The sequence below is a fragment of the Coregonus lavaretus genome (assembly GCF_964263955.1).
Source record: "Coregonus lavaretus genome assembly, contig: HAP1_SCAFFOLD_1943, whole genome shotgun sequence".
In the NCBI taxonomy this organism is placed as follows: domain Eukaryota; kingdom Metazoa; phylum Chordata; class Actinopteri; order Salmoniformes; family Salmonidae; genus Coregonus; species Coregonus lavaretus.
Window position 1 is genome coordinate 62,317 of NW_028159311.1, and position 17,684 is coordinate 80,000.

General features: G+C 46.1%; 1 protein-coding gene across 1 annotated transcript in view; it reads left to right on the top strand.

The window, feature by feature from the left end:
- LOC311123018 (uncharacterized protein) overlaps positions 1–17,684 on the top strand; it is a 47,094-nt gene that overhangs the window by 25,424 nt on the left and 3,986 nt on the right. Inside the window, exons 9-10 of the mRNA XM_084197312.1 lie at positions 15,424–15,560; positions 16,698–16,748. Of these exons, the coding sequence (XP_084053438.1) occupies positions 15,424–15,560; positions 16,698–16,748 (188 nt within the window). The remainder of the gene's footprint in view (positions 1–15,423; positions 15,561–16,697; positions 16,749–17,684) is intronic.

The window sequence follows — 17,684 nt, forward strand, 5'->3', positions numbered from 1 at the left end:
GCCAAGAATGCAACAAGCCATGGCTTCCCCAGAGGAAAACACAAAAGAATGCAACAAGCCATGGCTTCCCCAGAGGAAAACACACAGCGCAGCACCAAGAATGCAACAAGCCATGGCTTCCCCAGAGGAAAACACACAGCGACAAGAATGCAACAAGCCATGGCTTCCCCAGAGGAAAACACACAGCGCAGCGCCAAGAATGCAACAAGCCATGGCTTCCCCAGAGGAAAACACACAGCGACAAGAATGCAACAAGCCATGGCTTCCCCAGAGGAAAACACACAGCGACAAGAATGCAACAAGCCATGGCTTCCCCAGAGGAAAACACACAGTGACAAGAATGCAACAAGCCATGGCTTCCCCAGAGGAAAACACACAGCGCAGCGCCAAGAATGCAACAAGCCATGGCTTCCCCAGAGGAAAACACACAGCGACAAGAATGCAACAAGCCATGGCTTCCCCAGAGGAAAACACACAGCGACAAGAATGCAACAAGCCATGGCTTCCCCAGAGGAAAACACACAGCGCAGCGCCAAGAATGCAACAAGCCATGGCTTCCCCGGAGGAAAACACACAGCGCCAAGAATGCAACAAGCCATGGCTTCCCCAGAGGAAAACACACAGCGCCAAGAATGCAACAAGCCATGGCTTCCCCAGAGGAAAACACACAGCGACAAGAATGCAACAAGCCATGGCTTCCCCAGAGGATAACACACAGCGACAAGAATGCAACAAGCCATGGCTTCCCCAGAGGATAACACACAGCGACAAGAATGCAACAAGCCATGGCTTCCCCAGAGGAAAACACACAGCGCAGCGCCAAGAATGCAACAAGCCATGGCTTCCCCAGAGGAAAACACACAGCGCCAAGAATGCAACAAGCCATGGCTTCCCCAGAGGAAAACACACAGCGCAGTGCCAAGAATGCAACAAGCCATGGCTTCCCCAGAGGAAAACACACAGCGCAGCGACAAGAATGCAACAAGCCATGGCTTCCCCAGAGGAAAACACACAGCGCCAAGAATGCAACAAGCCATGGCTTCCCCGGAGGAAAACACACAGCGCAGTGCCAAGAATGCAACAAGCCATGGCTTCCCCAGAGGAAAACACACAGCGCAGCGACAAGAATGCAACAAGCCATGGCTTCCCCAGAGGAAAACACACAGCGCAGTGCCAAGAATGCAACAAGCCATGGCTTCCCCAGAGGAAAACACACAGCGCAGTGCCAAGAATGCAACAAGCCATGGCTTCCCCAGAGGAAAACACACAGCGCCAAGAATGCAACAAGCCATGGCTTCCCCAGAGGAAAACACACAGCGCAGTGCCAAGAATGCAACAAGCCATGGCTTCCCCAGAGGAAAACACACAGCGCCAAGAATGAAACAAGCCATGGCTTCCCCAGAGGAAAACACACAGCGCAGCGCCAAGAATGCAACAAGCCATGGCTTCCCCAGAGGAAAACACAGACCGACTAGGAGGTGCAACGAGAGAACAGTTAAATGTTCCATTCCAGGTGACTACCTCATGAAGCTGGTTGAGAGAATGCCAAGAGTGTGCAAAGCTGTCATCAAGGCATAGGGTGGCTACTTTGAAGAATCTAAACTATAAAATATATTTTGATTTGTTTAACACTTTTTTGGTTACAACATGATTCCATATGTGTTATTTCATAGTTTTGATGTCTTCACTATTATTCTACAATGTAAAAATAAAGAAAAACCCTGGAATGAGTAGGTGTGTCCAAACCTTTGACTGGTAGTGTGGATGGGTATGTGAGGGAGGGTGGGGGAGAATGGGTGAATGCATAAGGTATATGTTGTGAATGTTGATGTATAGATGGGTGCAAGTGTGACTTGGAGGGTGGAAAAAGATGGGAGGTTGGTACAAGCTTGGGTGGGAGGTAGGGACAAGCTTGGGTGGGAGGTTGGGACAAGCTTGGGTGGGAGGTAGGGACAAGCTTGGCTTGGGTGGACAAGGATGGGAGATAGGGACAAGCTTGGCTTGGGTGGGAGGTAGGGACAAGCTTGGCTTGGGTGGGAGGTAGGGACAAGCTTGGCTTGGGTGGGAGGTAGGTAGGGACAAGTTTGGCTTGGGTGGGAGGTAGGGACAAGCTTGGCTTGGGTGGGAGGTAGGGACAAGCTTGGGTGGGAGGTAGGGACAAGCTTGGGTGGGAGGTAGGGACAAGCTTGGGTGGGAGGTAGGGACAAGCTTGGGTGGGAGGTAGGGACAAGCTTGGGTGGGAGGTAGGGACAAGCTTGGCTTGGGTGGGAAAAGATGGGAGGTTGGGACAAGCTTGGGTGGGAGGTAGGGACAAGCTTGGGTGGGAGGTTGGGACAAGCTTGGGTGGGAGGTAGGGACAAACTTGGGTGGGAGGTAGGGACAAGCTTGGGTGGGAGGTTGGGACAAGCTTGGGTGGGAGGTAGGGACAAGCTTGGCTTGGGTGGGAAAAGATGGGAGGTTGGGACAAGCTTGGCTTGGGTGGGAGGTAGGGACAAGCTTGGTTTAGGAGTGGTAAAAAGGGGAGGGAAAACTGGGAGGGGAGGTGGAGAGAGATAAGCTTGGCTTGGGAGAGAGGGAAGGATTTATCTATACTACAATGTCATTTGTATTTATTTTTGTGACTTGTAAACCTGCTGTAAAGTGAAATAAGATTTGTGGCCAGATTAGGAGAGGCTGTTGAGTTATTACTCCATGTTTACCATTATAGCTAAGATCCAGTGGTGGTTATTGGTGAGAGTGGAGATGGGCCCTATCCAAGGGATCAGGACGGGGGGGCTGGGAGGGTGTCAGACTCTTCCCTGAAGGTTGTGTGGGGGCCTCCACTCATCTCACTTCAGTCTCTCAGTGGACCCACTCTCCCCAAGCAGAGACCCACCGGCCACTATGCTTTAATTTAATTCACAAGGTGTTACAAATTGACCACAGTACTTTTGGCAGTTCTTCTCCTATGTATTTCAAATGACATAATCCACTGACTTTGGGGTCAGGGATGGTTCATTCATCCTGTGGCCGGGGCCTGTTATATAACTGATGATCATGATTCTCTCTCTCTCTCTCTCTCTCTCTCTCTCTCTCTCTCTCTCTCTCTCTCTCTCTCTCTCTCTCTCTCTCTCTCTCTCTCTCTGTCTCTGTCTCTGTCTCTGTCTCTCTCTCTCTCTCTGTCTCTCTCTCTCTCTCTCTTACAAATTGACCACAGTACTTTTGGCAGTTCTTCTCCAATGTATTTCAAATGACATAATCCACTGACTGTTGGAACATTGGGAGAGAGTTGGAGGTTAAAAGCTACTTCTCTTTGTTTTGTGTGTCCTGTTAAACGCTTGCTCAGCCTTCATGTTCACACGTTCTATATATGTAATGTATACAATAACTATGTATTCATACTATGAATATCCCATATCCATGGGATGTCCACCACCCTCATCACATGTTTTATCTGGTTCTTCAATGATAGATGGAACAGATAACTTTGATTCTATACAAGAAAAGGCCAACAAAATCCAATTTATTACATGGAATGGACACGGGCCATATGATGGCAAAAACAGCGTATGGTTCTTGAACAATTTTAAAGAGATTGTCAGCAGATGTAGTTTTCTTACTAGAGTTACATTTCAGAACAGGAGGAATGTAACATGTTACATTTCAGAACAGGAAGAATGTACCATGTTCCATTTCAGAACAGGAGGAATGTAACATGTTACATTTCAGAACAGGAGGAAAGTAATTTCAGAACAGGAGGAATGTAACATGTTACATTTCAGAACAGGAGGAATGTACCATGTTCCATTTCAGAACAGGAGGAATGTAACATGTTACATTTCAGAACAGGAGGAATATGTAACATGTTACATTTCAGAACAGGAGGAATATGTAACATGTTACATTTCAGAACAGGAAGAATGTGTAACATGTTACATTTCAGAACAGGAGGAATGTAACATGTTACATTTCAGAACAGGAGGAATGTGTAACATGTTACATTTCAGAACAGGAGGAATGTAACATGTTACATTTCAGAACAGGAGGAATGTGTAACATGTTACATTTCAGAACAGGAGGAATATGTAACATGTTACATTTCAGAACAGGTGGAATGTACCATGTTACATTTCAGAACAGGAGGAATGTAACATGTTACATTTCAGAACAGGAGGAATGTAACATGTTACATTTCAGAACAGGAGGAATGTACCATGTTACATTTCAGAACAGGAGGAATGTACCATGTTACATTTCAGAACAGGAGGAATGTAACATGTTACATTTCAGAACAGGAGGAATGTAACATGTTACATACATTTCAGAACAGGAGGAATGTACCATTTTAAATAGGAGCTGGGGTCCCTTTGATCCCAGCACACAGACCGATTGTGCCTTACATAGTTACAAATACACATTTGACTTCGTTGTATATCCCACCAGGGGCCGATATCCCACCAGGAGCCGATATCCCACCAGGGGCCGATATCCCACCAGGGGCCGATATCCCACCAGGGGCCGATATCCCACCAGGGGCCGATATCCCACCAGGGGCCGATATCCCACCAGGGGCCGATATCCCACCAGGGGCCGATATCCCACCAGGGGCCGATATCCCACCAGGGGCCGATATCCCACCAGGGGCCGATATCCCACCAGAAGCTATTATCTTAGCAGGTGACCCAAGTCAGACAAACACAGCAATAAAAAAGGCTAATTCAAGGCTATCTCCAGGTGTCCTGGACATTATTTGGAGAGATGAAAATGTCCAGGACACCTGGAGATTTACTGTCCAACTACAGCAGACTGCTCCTTCCCTCCCCCCTCCAAAGTAAGAAAAGCTTTTCAAGAATTGACTCAAGAATATACTGGGTTCTAAAATCCGTAACGTAGTGGTATCGGATCGTTCTCCTGTATCGTGCTTAACCACACCAACAGAAAATACACTTGGCACTATCAACAGACAAGAAAGAATCACTAAAAATACAAAAATCACCTAAAAAGAAATAGCCGTTGGCACGGAGAAAAGCACCAGGTATGGACGGCTTTCCCACTCTGGGACAAAGTAACGCCCCCTATCTTACTCTAATGACACACGTCACTCAATTCAGCGCCTCCAAACGGTTATCGCTGTTAAATTAAAACCAGGAACATCTGGAATCCCCCTGCAGATTTTCAGACCCATGAGTTTATTCAATAATAAAACGGGATTTATTAAAAATATACATTTTACAAACAAATACAAGAACATGTTTCCGTATGATACGCACCAAACAAGATGTAGATTGATCGATAAATGCCAAGTGCATAAGCACCTGAATTAAAGGGTAACGACACTAAAATAATCTACATTTCCCAGACCTCAAAAGCGGTCCCCTGATGTGGTTTAAGCGTTTTGAAAGCGTTGTTCTGGACCAATTATGTTGTTTTTCTATTAAAAAGGTCATTTTTGAGAGCGAAAACCTGAACAATATCGGGAAAGAATCTGTATTTTTGCTGTGGTATTGTTTTACATTTACATTTTAGTCATTTAGCAGACGCTCTTATCCAGAGCGACTTACAGTTAGTGAATACATATATATATATATATATATATTTTTTTATACTGGCCCCCCGTGGGAATCGAACCCATAACCCTGGCGTTGCAAACGCCATGCTCTATCAACTGAGCTACATCCCTGCCGGCCATTCCCTCCCCTACCCTGGGCCAATTGTGCGCCGCCCATGAGTCTCCCGGTCGCGGCCGGCTACGACAGAGCCTGGATTCGAACCAGGATCTCTAGTGGCACAGCTAGCACTGCGATGCAGCGCCTTAGACCACTGCTCCACTCGGGAGTTTTTGTATCGAGTATTATTTTGGTGTCATGATACTTAACCTGGTATCGATATCGAAGTCAAAATTCTGGTATCGTGACAACACGCACACACATACATACACACACAGTCTAGTTTGGTCCATGTTCTACTAGTCTGGTCTGAACAGTACTAGTCTCTGTCTAGTGGGTCCATGTTCTACTAGTCTGGTCTGAACAGTAGTAGTCTCTGTGTAGTGGGTCCATGTTCTACTTGTCTGGTCTGAACAGTACTAGTCTCTGTCTAGTGGGTCCATGTTCTACTAGTCTGGTCTGAACAGTACTAGTCTCTGTCTAGTGGGTCCATGTTCTACTAGTCTGGTCTGAACAGTACTAGTCTCTGTCTAGTGGGTCCATGTTCTACTAGTCTGGTCTGAACAGTACTAGTCTCTGTCTAGTGGGTCCATGTTCTACTAGTCTGGTCTGAACAGTACTAGTCTCTGTCTAGTGGGTCCATGTTCTACTAGTCTGGTCTGAACAGTACTAGTCTCTGTCTAGTGGGTCCATGTTCTACTAGTCTGGTCTGAACAGTACTAGTCTCTGTCTAGTGGGTCCATGTTCTACTAGCCAGGTCTGAACAGTACTAGTCTCTGTGTAGTGGGTCCATGTTCTACTAGTCTGGTCTGAACAGTACTAGTCTCTGTGTAGTGGGTCCATGTTCTACTAGTCTGGTCTGAACAGTACTAGTCTCTGTCTAGTGGGTCCATGTTCTACTAGTCTGGTCTGAACAGTACTAGTCTCTGTCTAGTGGGTCCATGTTCTACTAGTCTGGTCTGAACAGTACTAGTCTCTGTCTAGTGGGTCCATGTTCTACTAGTCTGGTCTGAACAGTACTAGTCTCTGTCTAGTGGGTCCATGTTCTACTAGTCTGGTCTGAACAGTACTAGTCTCTGTCTAGTGGGTCCATGTTCTACTAGTCTGGTCTGAACAGTACTAGTCTCTGTCTAGTGGGTCCATGTTCTACTAGTCTGGTCTGAACAGTACTAGTCTCTGTGTAGTGGGTCCATGTTCTACTAGTCTGGTCTGAACAGTACTAGTCTCTGTGTAGTGGGTCCATGTTCTACTAGTCTGGTCTGAACAGTACTAGTCTCTGTCTAGTGGGTCCATGTTCTACTAGTCTGGTCTGAACAGTACTAGTCTCTGTCTAGTGGGTCCATGTTCTACTAGTCTGGTCTGAACAGTACTAGTCTCTGTCTAGTGGGTCCATGTTCTACTAGTCTGGTCTGAACAGTACTAGTCTCTGTGTAGTGGGTCCATGTTCTACTAGTCTGGTCTGAACAGTACTAGTCTCTGTCTAGTGGGTCCATGTTCTACTAGCCAGGTCTGAACAGTACTAGTCTCTGTCTAGTGGGTCCATGTTCTACTAGTCTGGTCTGAACAGTACTAGTCTCTGTCTAGTGGGTCCATGTTCTACTAGTCTGGTCTGAACAGTACTAGTCTCTGTCTAGTGGGTCCATGTTCTACTAGTCTGGTCTGAACAGTACTAGTCTCTGTCTAGTGGGTCCATGTTCTACTAGTCTGGTCTGAACAGTACTAGTCTCTGTCTAGTGGGTCCATGTTCTACTAGTCTGGTCTGAACAGTACTAGTCTCTGTGTAGTGGGTCCATGTTCTACTAGTCTGGTCTGAACAGTACTAGTCTCTGTCTAGTGGGTCCATGTTCTACTAGTCTGGTCTGAACAGTACTAGTCTCTGTCTAGTGGGTCCATGTTCTACTAGTCTGGTCTGAACAGTACTAGTCTCTGTGTAGTGGGTCCATGTTCTACTAGTCTGGTCTGAACAGTACTAGTCTCTGTCTAGTGGGTCCATGTTCTACTAGTCTGGTCTGAACAGTACTAGTCTCTGTCTAGTGGGTCCATGTTCTACTAGTCTGGTCTGAACAGTACTAGTCTCTGTGTAGTGGGTCCATGTTCTACTAGCCAGGTCTGAACAGTACTAGTCTCTGTCTAGTGGGTCCATGTTCTACTAGTCTGGTCTGAACAGTACTAGTCTCTGTCTAGTGGGTCCATGTTCTACTAGTCTGGTCTGAACAGTACTAGTCTCTGTCTAGTGGGTCCATGTTCTACTAGCCAGGTCTGAACAGTACTAGTCTCTGTCTAGTGGGTCCATGTTCTACTAGTCTGGTCTGAACAGTACTAGTCTCTGTCTAGTGGGTCCATGTTCTACTAGTCTGGTCTGAACAGTACTAGTCTCTGTCTAGTGGGTCCATGTTCTACTAGTCTGGTCTGAACAGTACTAGTCTCTGTCTAGTGGGTCCATGTTCTACTAGTCTGGTCTGAACAGTACTAGTCTCTGTCTAGTGGGTCCATGTTCTACTAGTCTGGTCTGAACAGTACTAGTCTCTGTCTAGTGGGTCCATGTTCTACTAGTCTGGTCTGAACAGTACTAGTCTCTGTCTAGTGGGTCCATGTTCTACTAGTCTGGTCTGAACAGTACTAGTCTCTGTCTAGTGGGTCCATGTTCTACTAGTCTGGTCTGAACAGTACTAGTCTCTGTGTAGTGGGTCCATGTTCTACTAGTCTGGTCTGAACAGTACTAGTCTCTGTCTAGTGGGTCCATGTTCTACTAGTCTGGTCTGAACAGTACTAGTCTCTGTCTAGTGGGTCCATGTTCTACTAGTCTGGTCTGAACAGTACTAGTCTCTGTGTAGTGGGTCCATGTTCTACTAGCCAGGTCTGAACAGTACTAGTCTCTGTCTAGTGGGTCCATGTTCTACTAGTCTGGTCTGAACAGTACTAGTCTCTGTCTAGTGGGTCCATGTTCTACTAGTCTGGTCTGAACAGTACTAGTCTCTGTCTAGTGGGTCCATGTTCTACTAGTCTGGTCTGAACAGTACTAGTCTCTGTCTAGTGGGTCCATGTTCTACTAGTCTGGTCTGAACAGTACTAGTCTCTGTCTAGTGGGTCCATGTTCTACTAGCCAGGTCTGAACAGTACTAGTCTCTGTCTAGTGGGTCCATGTTCTACTAGTCTGGTCTGAACAGTACTAGTCTCTGTCTAGTGGGTCCATGTTCTACTAGTCTGGTCTGAACAGTACTAGTCTCTGTCTAGTGGGTCCATGTTCTACTAGTCTGGTCTGAACAGTACTAGTCTCTGTCTAGTGGGTCCATGTTCTACTAGTCTGGTCTGAACAGTACTAGTCTCTGTCTAGTGGGTCCATGTTCTACTAGTCTGGTCTGAACAGTACTAGTCTCTGTCTAGTGGGTCCATGTTCTACTAGTCTGGTCTGAACAGTACTAGTCTCTGTCTAGTGGGTCCATGTTCTACTAGTCTGGTCTGAACAGTACTAGTCTCTGTCTAGTGGGTCCATGTTCTACTAGTCTGGTCTTAATAGTACTAGTCTCTGTCTAGTGGGTCCATGTTCTACTAGTCTGGTCTGAACAGTACTAGTCTCTGTCTAGTGGGTCCATGTTCTACTAGTCTGGTCTGAACAGTACTAGTCTCTGTCTAGTGGTCCATGTTCTACTAGTCTGGTCTGAACAGTACTAGTCTCTGTGTAGTGGGTCCATGTTCTACTAGTCTGGTCTGAACAGTACTAGTCTCTGCCTAGTGGGTCCATGTTCTACTAGTCTGGTCTGAACAGTACTAGTCTCTGTCTAGTGGGTCCTTGTTCTACTAGTCTGGTCTGAACAGTACTAGTCTCTGTCTAGTGGGTCCATGTTCTACTAGTCTGGTCTGAACAGTACTAGTCTCTGTCTAGTGGGTCCATGTTCTACTAGTCTGGTCTGAACAGTACTAGTCTCTGTGTAGTGGGTCCATGTTCTACTAGTCTGGTCTGAACAGTACTAGTCTCTGTCTAGTGGGTCCATGTTCTACTAGTCTGGTCTGAACAGTACTAGTCTCTGTCTAGTGGGTCCATGTTCTACTAGTCTGGTCTGAACAGTACTAGTCTCTGTCTAGTGGGTCCATGTTCTACTAGTCTGGTCTGAACAGTACTAGTCTCTGTCTAGTGGGTCCATGTTCTACTAGTCTGGTCTGAACAGTACTAGTCTCTGTGTAGTGGGTCCATGTTCTACTAGTCTGGTCTGAACAGTACTAGTCTCTGTGTAGTGGGTCCATGTTCTACTAGTCTGGTCTGAACAGTACTAGTCTCTGTCTAGTGGGTCCATGTTCTACTAGTCTGGTCTGAACAGTACTAGTCTCTGTCTAGTGGGTCCATGTTCTACTAGTCTGGTCTGAACAGTACTAGTCTCTGTCTAGTGGGTCCATGTTCTACTAGTCTGGTCTGAACAGTACAAGTCTCTGTCTAGTGGGTCCATGTTCTACTAGTCTGGTCTGAACAGTACTAGTCTCTGTGTAGTGGGTCCATGTTCTACTAGTCTGGTCTGAACAGTACTAGTCTCTGTGTAGTGGGTCCATGTTCTACTAGTCTGGTCTGAACAGTACTAGTCTCTGTCTAGTGGGTCCATGTTCTACTAGTCTGGTCTGAACAGTACTAGTCTCTGTCTAGTGGGTCCATGTTCTACTAGTCTGGTCTGAACAGTACTAGTCTCTGTCTAGTGGGTCCATGTTCTACTAGTCTGGTCTGAACAGTACTAGTCTCTGTGTAGTGGGTCCATGTTCTACTAGTCTGGTCTGAACAGTACTAGTCTCTGTCTAGTGGGTCCATGTTCTACTAGCCAGGTCTGAACAGTACTAGTCTCTGTGTAGTGGGTCCATGTTCTACTAGTCTGGTCTGAACAGTACTAGTCTCTGTCTAGTGGGTCCATGTTCTACTAGTCTGGTCTGAACAGTACTAGTCTCTGTCTAGTGGGTCCATGTTCTACTAGTCTGGTCTGAACAGTACTAGTCTCTGTCTAGTGGGTCCATGTTCTACTAGTCTGGTCTGAACAGTACTAGTCTCTGTCTAGTGGGTCCATGTTCTACTAGTCTGGTCTGAACAGTACTAGTCTCTGTCTAGTGGGTCCATGTTCTACTAGTCTGGTCTGAACAGTACTAGTCTCTGTCTAGTGGGTCCATGTTCTACTAGTCTGGTCTGAACAGTACTAGTCTCTGTCTAGTGGGTCCATGTTCTACTAGTCTGGTCTGAACAGTACTAGTCTCTGTCTAGTGGGTCCATGTTCTACTAGTCTGGTCTGAACAGTACTAGTCTCTGTGTAGTGGGTCCATGTTCTACTAGTCTGGTCTGAACAGTACTAGTCTCTGTGTAGTGGGTCCATGTTCTACTAGTCTGGTCTGAACAGTACTAGTCTCTGTGTAGTGGGTCCATGTTCTACTAGTCTGGTCTGAACAGTACTAGTCTCTGTCTAGTGGGTCCATGTTCTACTAGTCTGGTCTGAACAGTACTAGTCTCTGTCTAGTGGGTCCATGTTCTACTAGTCTGGTCTGAACAGTACTAGTCTCTGTCTAGTGGGTCCATGTTCTACTAGTCTGGTCTGAACAGTACTAGTCTCTGTCTAGTGGGTCCATGTTCTACTAGTCTGGTCTGAACAGTACTAGTCTCTGTCTAGTGGGTCCATGTTCTACTAGTCTGGTCTGAACAGTACTAGTCTCTGTCTAGTGGGTCCATGTTCTACTAGCCAGGTCTGAACAGTACTAGTCTCTGTGTAGTGGGTCCATGTTCTACTAGTCTGGTCTGAACAGTACTAGTCTCTGTCTAGTGGGTCCATGTTCTACTAGTCTGGTCTGAACAGTACTAGTCTCTGTCTAGTGGGTCCATGTTCTACTAGTCTGGTCTGAACAGTACTAGTCTCTGTCTAGTGGGTCCATGTTCTACTAGTCTGGTCTGAACAGTACTAGTCTCTGTGTAGTGGGTCCATGTTCTACTAGTCTGGTCTGAACAGTACTAGTCTCTGTGTAGTGGGTCCATGTTCTACTAGTCTGGTCTGAACAGTACTAGTCTCTGTCTAGTGGGTCCATGTTCTACTAGTCTGGTCTGAACAGTACTAGTCTCTGTCTAGTGGGTCCATGTTCTACTAGTCTGGTCTGAACAGTACTAGTCTCTGTCTAGTGGGTCCATGTTCTACTAGTCTGGTCTGAACAGTACTAGTCTCTGTCTAGTGGGTCCATGTTCTACTAGTCTGGTCTGAACAGTACTAGTCTCTGTGTAGTGGGTCCATGTTCTACTAGTCTGGTCTGAACAGTACTAGTCTCTGTGTAGTGGGTCCATGTTCTACTAGTCTGGTCTGAACAGTACTAGTCTCTGTGTAGTGGGTCCATGTTCTACTAGTCTGGTCTGAACAGTACTAGTCTCTGTCTAGTGGGTCCATGTTCTACTAGTCTGGTCTGAACAGTACTAGTCTCTGTCTAGTGGGTCCATGTTCTACTAGTCTGGTCTGAACAGTACTAGTCTCTGTCTAGTGGGTCCATGTTCTACTAGTCTGGTCTGAACAGTACTTGTCTCTGTGTAGTGGGTCCATGTTCTACTAGTCTGGTCTGAACAGTACTAGTCTCTGTGTAGTGGGTCCATGTTCTACTAGTCTGGTCTGAACAGTACTAGTCTCTGTGTAGTGGGTCCATGTTCTACTAGTCTGGTCTGAACAGTACTAGTCTCTGTGTAGTGGGTCCATGTTCTACTAGTCTGGTCTGAACAGTACTAGTCTCTGTGTAGTGGGTCCATGTTCTACTAGTCTGGTCTGAACAGTACTAGTCTCTGTGTAGTGGGTCCATGTTCTACTAGTCTGGTCTGAACAGTACTAGTCTCTGTCTAGTGGGTCCATGTTCTACTAGTCTGGTCTGAACAGTACTAGTCTCTGTCTAGTGGGTCCATGTTCTACTAGTCTGGTCTGAACAGTACTAGTCTCTGTCTAGTGGGTCCATGTTCTACTAGTCTGGTCTGAACAGTACTAGTCTCTGTCTAGTGGGTCCATGTTCTACTAGTCTGGTCTGAACAGTACTAGTCTCTGTGTAGTGGGTCCATGTTCTACTAGTCTGGTCTGAACAGTACTAGTCTCTGTCTAGTGGGTCCATGTTCTACTAGTCTGGTCTGAACAGTACTAGTCTCTGTGTAGTGGGTCCATGTTCTACTAGTCTGGTCTGAACAGTACTAGTCTCTGTGTAGTGGGTCCATGTTCTACTAGTCTGGTCTGAACAGTACTAGTCTCTGTCTAGTGGGTCCATGTTCTACTAGTCTGGTCTGAACAGTACTAGTCTCTGTCTAGTGGGTCCATGTTCTACTAGTCTGGTCTGAACAGTACTAGTCTCTGTCTAGTGGGTCCATGTTCTACTAGTCTGGTCTGAACAGTACTAGTCTCTGTCTAGTGCGTCCTTGTTCTACTAGTCTGGTCTGAACAGTACTAGTCTCTGTCTAGTGGGTCCATGTTCTACTAGTCTGGTCTGAACAGTACTAGTCTCTGTCTAGTGGGTCCATGTTCTACTAGTCTGGTCTGAACAGTACTAGTCTCTGTCTAGTGGGTCCATGTTCTACTAGTCTGGTCTGAACAGTACTAGTCTCTGTCTAGTGGGTCCATGTTCTACTAGTCTGGTCTGAACAGTACTAGTCTCTGTCTAGTGGGTCCATGTTCTACTAGCCAGGTCTGAACAGTACTAGTCTCTGTCTAGTGGGTCCATGTTCTACTAGTCTGGTCTGAACAGTACTAGTCTCTGTGTAGTGGGTCCATGTTCTACTAGTCTGGTCTGAACAGTACTAGTCTCTGTGTAGTGGGTCCATGTTCTACTAGTCTGGTCTGAACAGCACTAGTCTCTGTCTAGTGGGTCCATGTTCTACTAGTCTGGTCTGAACAGTACTAGTCTCTGTCTAGTGGGTCCATGTTCTACTAGTCTGGTCTGAACAGTACTAGTCTCTGTGTAGTGGGTCCATGTTCTACTAGTCTGGTCTGAACAGTACTAGTCTCTGTCTAGTGGGTCCATGTTCTACTAGTCTGGTCTGAACAGTACTAGTCTCTGTCTAGTGGGTCCATGTTCTACTAGTCTGGTCTGAACAGTACTAGTCTCTGTGTAGTGGGTCCATGTTCTACTAGTCTGGTCTGAACAGTACTAGTCTCTGTCTAGTGGGTCCATGTTCTACTAGTCTGGTCTGAACAGTACTAGTCTCTGTCTAGTGGGTCCATGTTCTACTAGTCTGGTCTGAACAGTACTAGTCTATGTCTAGTGGGTCCATGTTCTACTAGTCTGGTCTGAACAGTACTAGTCTCTGTCTAGTGGGTCCATGTTCTACTAGTCTGGTCTGAACAGTACTAGTCTCTGTGTAGTGGGTCCATGTTCTACTAGTCTGGTCTGAACAGTACTAGTCTCTGTCTAGTGGGTCCATGTTCTACTAGTCTGGTCTGAACAGTACTAGTCTCTGTCTAGTGGGTCCATGTTCTACTAGTCTGGTCTGAACAGTACTAGTCTCTGTGTAGTGGGTCCATGTTCTACTAGTCTGGTCTGAACAGTACTAGTCTCTGTCTAGTGGGTCCATGTTCTACTAGTCTGGTCTGAACAGTACTAGTCTCTGTGTAGTGGGTCCATGTTCTACTAGTCTGGTCTGAACAGTACTAGTCTCTGTCTAGTGGGTCCATGTTCTACTAGTCTGGTCTGAACAGTACTAGTCTCTGTCTAGTGGGTCCATGTTCTACTAGTCTGGTCTGAACAGTACTAGTCTCTGTCTAGTGGGTCCATGTTCTACTAGTCTGGTCTGAACAGTACTAGTCTCTGTGTAGTGGGTCCATGTTCTACTAGTCTGGTCTGAACAGTACTAGTCTCTGTCTAGTGGGTCCATGTTCTACTAGTCTGGTCTGAACAGTACCAGTCTCTGTCTAGTGGGTCCATGTTCTACTAGTCTGGTCTGAACAGTACTAGTCTATGTCTAGTGGGTCCATGTTCTACTAGTCTGGTCTGAACAGTACTAGTCTCTGTCTAGTGGGTCCATGTTCTACTCGTCTGGTCTGAACAGTACTAGTCTCTGTGTAGTGGGTCCATGTTCTACTAGTCTGGTCTGAACAGTACTAGTCTCTGTCTAGTGGGTCCATGTTCTACTAGTCTGGTCTGAACAGTACTAGTCTCTGTCTAGTGGGTCCATGTTCTACTAGTCTGGTCTGAACAGTACTAGTCTCTGTCTAGTGGGTCCATGTTCTACTAGTCTGGTCTGAACAGTACTAGTCTCTGTGTAGTGGGTCCATGTTCTACTAGTCTGGTCTGAACAGTACTAGTCTCTGTCTAGTGGGTCCATGTTCTACTAGTCTGGTCTGAACAGTACTAGTCTCTGTCTAGTGGGTCCATGTTCTACTAGTCTGGTCTGAACAGTACCAGTCTCTGTGTAGTGGGTCCATGTTCTACTAGTCTGGTCTGGGGCGGCACGTAGCTTAGTGGTTAAGAGCGTTGTGCCAGTAACCGAAAGGTCGCTGGTTCTAATCTCCGAGCCGACTAGGTGAAAAATCTGTTGATGTGCTCTTGAGCAAGGCACTTAACCCTAATTGCTCCTGTAAGTCGCTCTGGATAAGAGCGTCTGCTAAATGACTAAAATGTAAATGTAATGAACAGTACTAGTCTCTGTCTAGTTGACTAGCTTCTTTCCAGCCCTGCACACTACACAACCTTACCCTCCCTCCAACTAATACTCTCTCTCTGTCTCTCTCTCGCTCTCTCTCTCTCTCTGTCTGTCTCTGTCTCTCTCTCTGTCTCTCTCTCTCTCTGTCTCTCTCTCTCTCTCCTTCAGGGTCAGTGAAGTTGGAGAAGAGGATGTATTTCCTGGAGAAGAATCGTCGCGGCTGCAGAACGTATGGAGCTGCTCTTGACCAGTCATTACAGAGAGAGATCACCTTCTATCAACAGAAAGCCAAGGAACACGCTGAGGTACACACACACACTCAGTACACACACACACACTCAGTACACACACACACACTCAGTACACACACACACTCAGTACACACACACACACTCAGTACACACACACTCTCAGTACACACACACTCTCAGTACACACACACTCTCAGTACACACACACACTCAGTACACACACACACACACACACACTCAGTACACACACACACACACACACACACACACACACACACACACACTCTCAGTACACACACACTCTCAGTACACACACACACTCAGTACACACACACTCTCAGTACACACACACTCTCAGTACACACACACTCTCAGTACACACACACACTCAGTACACACACACACTCAGTACACACACACACTCAGTACACACACACACTCAGTACACACACACTCTCAGTACACACACACTCTCAGTACACACACACACTCAGTACACACACACTCTCAGTACACACACACACTCTCAGTATACAAACACACTCTCAGTATACAAACACACACACACACAGTGTACACACATACAGTATCCAGGTATCACTGGTCCAGGTTGTTGTGTGGGTCTGGCTGGCCATGGGTCCGGAGATGGCTGAACAGGCCGATCCTTGACCTGCAGATATTGTCACAGTGGGGTCAGGGATGGTTCAGTGGGGGCAGGGATGGGGGCAGGGATGTGATCATACTCTGTTAAGTATTTATGCATAGTCACTTTAACTCTACCCACATGTACATATTACCTCAACTACCTCAACTAGCCGGTGCCCCCGCACATTGACTCTGCAACGGTACCCCCCTGTATATATAGCCTCCCTACTGTCACTTTATTTTACTTCTGCTCTTTTTTTCTCAACACTTTTTTTGTTGTTGTTTTATTCTTACTTTTTTTGTTTAAAATAAATGCACTGTTGGTTAAGGGCTGTAAGTAAGCATTTCACTGTAATGTCTGCACCTGTTGTATTCGGCGCATGTGACCAATAAAATTTGATTTGATTTGATTTGGTTCATTCATCCTGTGGCCAGGGCCTGTTATATAACTGATGATCATGATTCTCTCTCTCTCTCTCTCTCTCTCTCTCTCTCTCTCTCTCTCTCTCTCTCTCTCTCTCTCTCTCTCTCTCTCTCTGTGTGCAGCATGAAGACTTCCTATTGGCTCTGCAGGTTAATGAGGAGGAGTATGAGAAGGTACAGCTACCCTGACATCACTTCCTCTCTCTAACCTGACATCACTTCCTCTCTCTACCTCTACATCTCTCTCTCTCTCTCGTTTCTTTTTCTGTCCATCACATATTCTCTGTGTGATCATTTATATACATCTCTCTCTGTGTGATAATTTATGTACATCTCTCTCTGTGTGATAATTTATGTACAGTGGGGAAAAAAAGTATTTAGTCAGCCACCAATTGTGCAAGTTCTCCCACTTAAAAAGGTGAGAGAGGCCTGTAATTCTCATCATAGGTACACGTCAATTATGACAGACAAAATTAGAAAAAATAATCCAGAAAATCACATTGTAGGATTTTTAATGAATTTATTTGCAAATTATGGTGGAAAATAAGTATTTGGTCACCTACAAACAAGCAAGATTTCTGGCTCTCACAGACCTGTAACTGTTTCTTTAAGAGGCTCCTCTGTCCTCCACTCGTTACCTGTATTAATGGCACCTGTTTGAACTTGTTATCAGTATAAAATACACCTGTCCACATCCTCAAACAGTCACACTCCAAACTCCACTATGGCCAAGACCAAAGAGCTGTCAAAGGACACCAGAAACAAAATTGTAGACCTGCACCAGGCTGGGAAGACTGAATCTGCAATAGGTAAGCAGCTTGGTTTGAAGAAATCAACTGTGGGAGCAATTATTAGGAAATGGAAGACATACAAGACCACTGATAATCTCCCTCGATCTGGGGCTCCACGCAAGATCTCACCCCGTGGGGTCAAAATGATCACAAGAACGGTGAGCAAAAATCCCAGAACCACACGGGGGAACCTAGTGAATGACCTGCAGAGAGCTGGGACCAAAGTAACAAAGCCTACCATCAGTAAAACACTACGCCGCACCTGCAGTGCTAGATGTGTCCCCCTGCTTAAGCCAGTACATGTCCAGGCCCATCTGAA